Source organism: Musa acuminata, chromosome BXJ3-11, assembly GCF_036884655.1.
Source record: "Musa acuminata AAA Group cultivar baxijiao chromosome BXJ3-11, Cavendish_Baxijiao_AAA, whole genome shotgun sequence".
NCBI classification, from domain to species: domain Eukaryota; kingdom Viridiplantae; phylum Streptophyta; class Magnoliopsida; order Zingiberales; family Musaceae; genus Musa; species Musa acuminata.
Window position 1 is genome coordinate 25,878,133 of NC_088359.1, and position 4,159 is coordinate 25,882,291.

The 4,159-nt window shown below is 33.3% G+C and overlaps 1 protein-coding gene across 1 annotated transcript; it reads right to left on the minus strand.

Annotated features, from left to right (window-relative positions):
* Positions 1-1,166: 1,166 nt before the first annotated feature.
* Positions 1,167-1,568, minus strand: LOC135652994 (protein CUP-SHAPED COTYLEDON 1-like). The gene has a single exon (XM_065174402.1). It carries the CDS (start codon positions 1,566-1,568, stop codon positions 1,167-1,169), a length of 402 nt encoding a protein of 133 aa, XP_065030474.1.
* Positions 1,569-4,159: the final 2,591 nt, after the last annotated feature.

Below are 4,159 nucleotides of genomic sequence, written 5' to 3' on the forward strand. Positions count from 1 at the left end.
ATAGGATAACTGATAGATGAAACTTAAAGATGTTATAGCGTCCCTCTGAATCAAATCCTAATATAGTATATATGAAGCTTTGCCTTGCTAATCCTAATAACAAGTCATTTTCTATTCAATTCCTTCATTATACACAATACTTAATAGAAGATAAGATTTCCCCAACTAGAGGAAATCTTATCTATTCTGTTGAGGAAAATCCTCTATTCTATTGAGAAAAATCCTCTCTCCTAATCCCTATAAATAAGAGAGGGACATGCTAATGCATTCAAGCTAAAGCTTCTTTAATAAAGCTTCATTACTTTTTTTCAATAAAGCTTCTTATCTTCTATTCTTTTTATCATTATGGTATCAAAACTATTTGCCTAGAGTAAGCTCTCTTCTCTCTTCTCACTGCCGACTTATCACTGTTGCTTCTCCATCGTTGATGGCAAATGTTCGTTCCCTTCATCTGCGGTGTCTCTAGTGCTCTGCTCACTAGCATTCCCCCACCTTTCTTCCTCGTAGCTACCTCCTACCTCTTTTGCTGTAGCTTCCTCCTCTGCTGCACCTCTATTACAACTTCCTCCTCTACTGCAGCTTCCTCCTCTGTTGCACCTTCCTCCTATGTTGCAGCTTCCTCCTTTGTTGTAATAGCAACACTACAACATTATTGTAGATTTCTCCTCTGTCATCATCGCAGCCGTCGCAGCCACAACCATCGTCGTCGCAGCCACAATCGTCGTCGTTGCGGCTAGAAATCTTATATATTCTGTTGAGGAAAATCCTCTATTCTATTGTATCGTAATCCCCGTCATATCGACAGAGGCGTGCATAGGGGTCGTAATCTCTAGGAAGATGCTAGCAGACGTCCATGGCCATAAGAAATCTCCTCATGACTTGTTGCATCCAAGAAAAAGGATCGGCGAAACTTCAATTAGATTTCAGACGACCATGACGACTTGTTGCATCCAGGAAAAAGGTTCTGCGAAACTTCAGTAAGATGACGGCGCAAGGTGGGACATCGACGCCACCTTCAGTAACTCCGTTACTATAATCCGTGGAACAAATATTCCGCAGATGAATGTGACGGATTTATGTTTCGCTCCGTGGTGAAAGATAGGATTAAAAACGAGGCTTTCTTCCAGTTTAAGGTAGGAGAGAATCTATGAAGAGACAGGAGTCCATCAGTTCTGAGATGAGAACACTGCTAGATGATTGAGAACAATCTCTCTGTGTTGTCCTTGTCTTCTTCCCTTTCTTTCTCTTCCTTTTCTGCCTTGTTCTCCTTCTTCTCTTTGGAATCCCGTGGCTTTCCAGTATCCCGACTTTGTTGCTCGGTTTGTGCGCGAGCCAATGGTGTACTTGCGGTCACGAAAGTTGAAGAAGTACCACTCATTGGCGCTGAGCTTTGCCACCTCTGGAAGCTCCCACGGCTCTCGAGTGTGCAAATCCACCTGCACCATGGTGTCTCCGGAGACTCGTTCATTGGCTACCTTCTTTCGGAGATAGTGGCAGACCAGCTCCTGGTCACTTGGGTGGAATCTAAAACATGGCGGGAGAGTCGACTTGATGTCCCTTAGACCCATATCTTCCCTTAAGAGGTACGAACAGAAGAAGGATGAGGAGAAAGGTGTTGATTTGATCTAGAAAGGTCTTCCGGCCGGGGAAGGAAACCGAAGGAAAGCTTGTTCTGTTCAAACTAAAGCTTCTTCAATAATACTAACTTGGCTTGATACAATAGGACTATATGTCTCAATCCCCTTAAGATACCCAATATTAATTTAGTTCTACTATTATTTATCATGACTCATCTTGATGAAATAACTAACATATTAACTTATTGAAAATAATCAATGTGCACTATATCCTTAGGACTAAGTTAATCGTTGTTATCTTTCAATCTCTTATAAGTAAATTTAAGTTTTTACTCACTTCTAATATGTGATAATTTAAGGATTGTATACCCTAGCATTGCACCAACTGCCTAAGTTTCTATACAAAAGGATGTTGATTGATTTGGAGAAATCTAAGAACTAATTTTACTTAAATTTTTTTTGAAATCCTATTAAAATGAACAAAACAATGAGAAATCTATATTATAGTGGACAATCTAACTGGGTTTTAGTTATACATGTAAAAAATTAATGTCGTCAACTATTAATTAGGATATTTTTATCATTTAAAAAAAAAATTGAGGTTCTCTTTAAGAATTTTTAGATATAGGAGCGTTATAAGAGAAAACCCAAAATAAGTCTTTTCCTCTTATTCTCTATAGAAAATGATCAAAATATAATTCTTATCTATATTGTTGGTGATGCAATAATATTTTATAAATTATCTATGGGTAGATAATCTATTTGTATACGATAGTTAGAAGAAGTAACATGATTATACGAGAAGAGATAGAGGAAGACATGAAAATATTTTAATAGAAACTACAAATAAAATTTTAAACAATCTAAATTTAACTAAATAAATATTTTTTTATCGATCGATAAAAGATCCATGTAATTGACTTCAAATAATTGAGACTTACAATATGAATATAATTTTCATGGATCATCTACTTATCCACTTAAGTAGATTTTTCATACATTGACCTGAAATTAAAAATAGTATATTTGTCTTTCATATTCATATGCTTCATCATATGGGAAATATATATTCTTTAAAGGATTTTAACAAAACCAAGATATTTATGGTAATATTCATTGACTTCCATTGAGATAAAATATCCTTAGAAATAATAACAACAGTTTGTACATCATCAGCTTCTAATTTTCATTGGCTTCCAATAAAAAACATCTTTAGAAATAATAACAATAAATTGTGCATCATAAGCTTCAAGTAGTTATTATCGAATTCCTATTTCTTTGGTAGCCATCAGCTCATTGGATCAGTATCAACCCTAACAAAAAACCTTGCGCGTTTATCATCACTACCATATGGGAGGAACCATCCATATTAAAATTTCCCCAACCAACATATTGGGTTTTGCCACATGACAAGAATCTGATTTAATCCCACATGTATTCCCAAATTTAGCCCATAAGCACACAGGTGGTTATTTTCTTATATCCACATCAATGTGAATATATTATAGAAATATATTAGATATTATTTATATAAATTTGTATTATAATATAATAGAGAAGAATATTCATATGAAATTATCTAGAAGGGGGAGTTGTGGAGAAAGGTGTGAAATGAAATAATGGGATGTGGGTTTGAGAAAAATAACAAGCATATATTTTTCATCTCGAAACCTATATTTTTTATCTTGAAAGTAAATGATGAAGGTAAGATTCGAGTAAATGACTTTGCAATGAACCATCAAAGTCCTTACTAACTAAGCAAACTAACACCATCGAAATATGTTGGATAATCTCTCGAACTTTCAACCTTTGTTTAGTGAATCTAGTACACTACCATTAGAACAATGTTTTATATATATAAATATATTGGATGAGATTATGAACCATTAATTTTTAATATGTAGGTCTAGTGCACTACTACAATTGGACCAACGTTTTAGTTATAATTTGATTATGATTGGTGCACTATGGATTTCTTTTTTTTTTATTTTAAAAATAAAAAATGGTATGCTTCAAATCATATTTTACTTTTTAATATTTAAATTTATGATATGGAATGCATCTCATCGTTCATTATTTATTTCCTACTTTTAATTACTCTAATAAGAAATAATTTAATTAATTTTAATTTTAAAATAAAAATATTATGGAATAAATCATTCACCATCAACTAAGATCCTCTCTCATCCCCTATATAAACTTGGACAGACACCTCTTACTTTTTATCTTATTATTGATAGGTTAAATTCTACTGCACGGAACGAGCAACATCGCAATCATGATATTGTAGGTTCTTCAATTTTATCTTTGGTTTAAGTATTGAAATTATTGTTTGATTTATAGTTACTTGACGTTTCATTAAAATGATGTATGTCTTTCAGATTGTACATTTGAGTATTGTTGATCCTAATTCATCATTATAAAATTTTATATCATGATTTTCATCGTATAATGACAGATTAATTATTTGACATAATAATCATTTAGATATTTTAAATTTCAAAAATTAAAATTTACATTGAAATATTCAGATACAAATGGGAGAATTGTTGTGGGTTCGGATTTGGTGTAGACCCGTATAG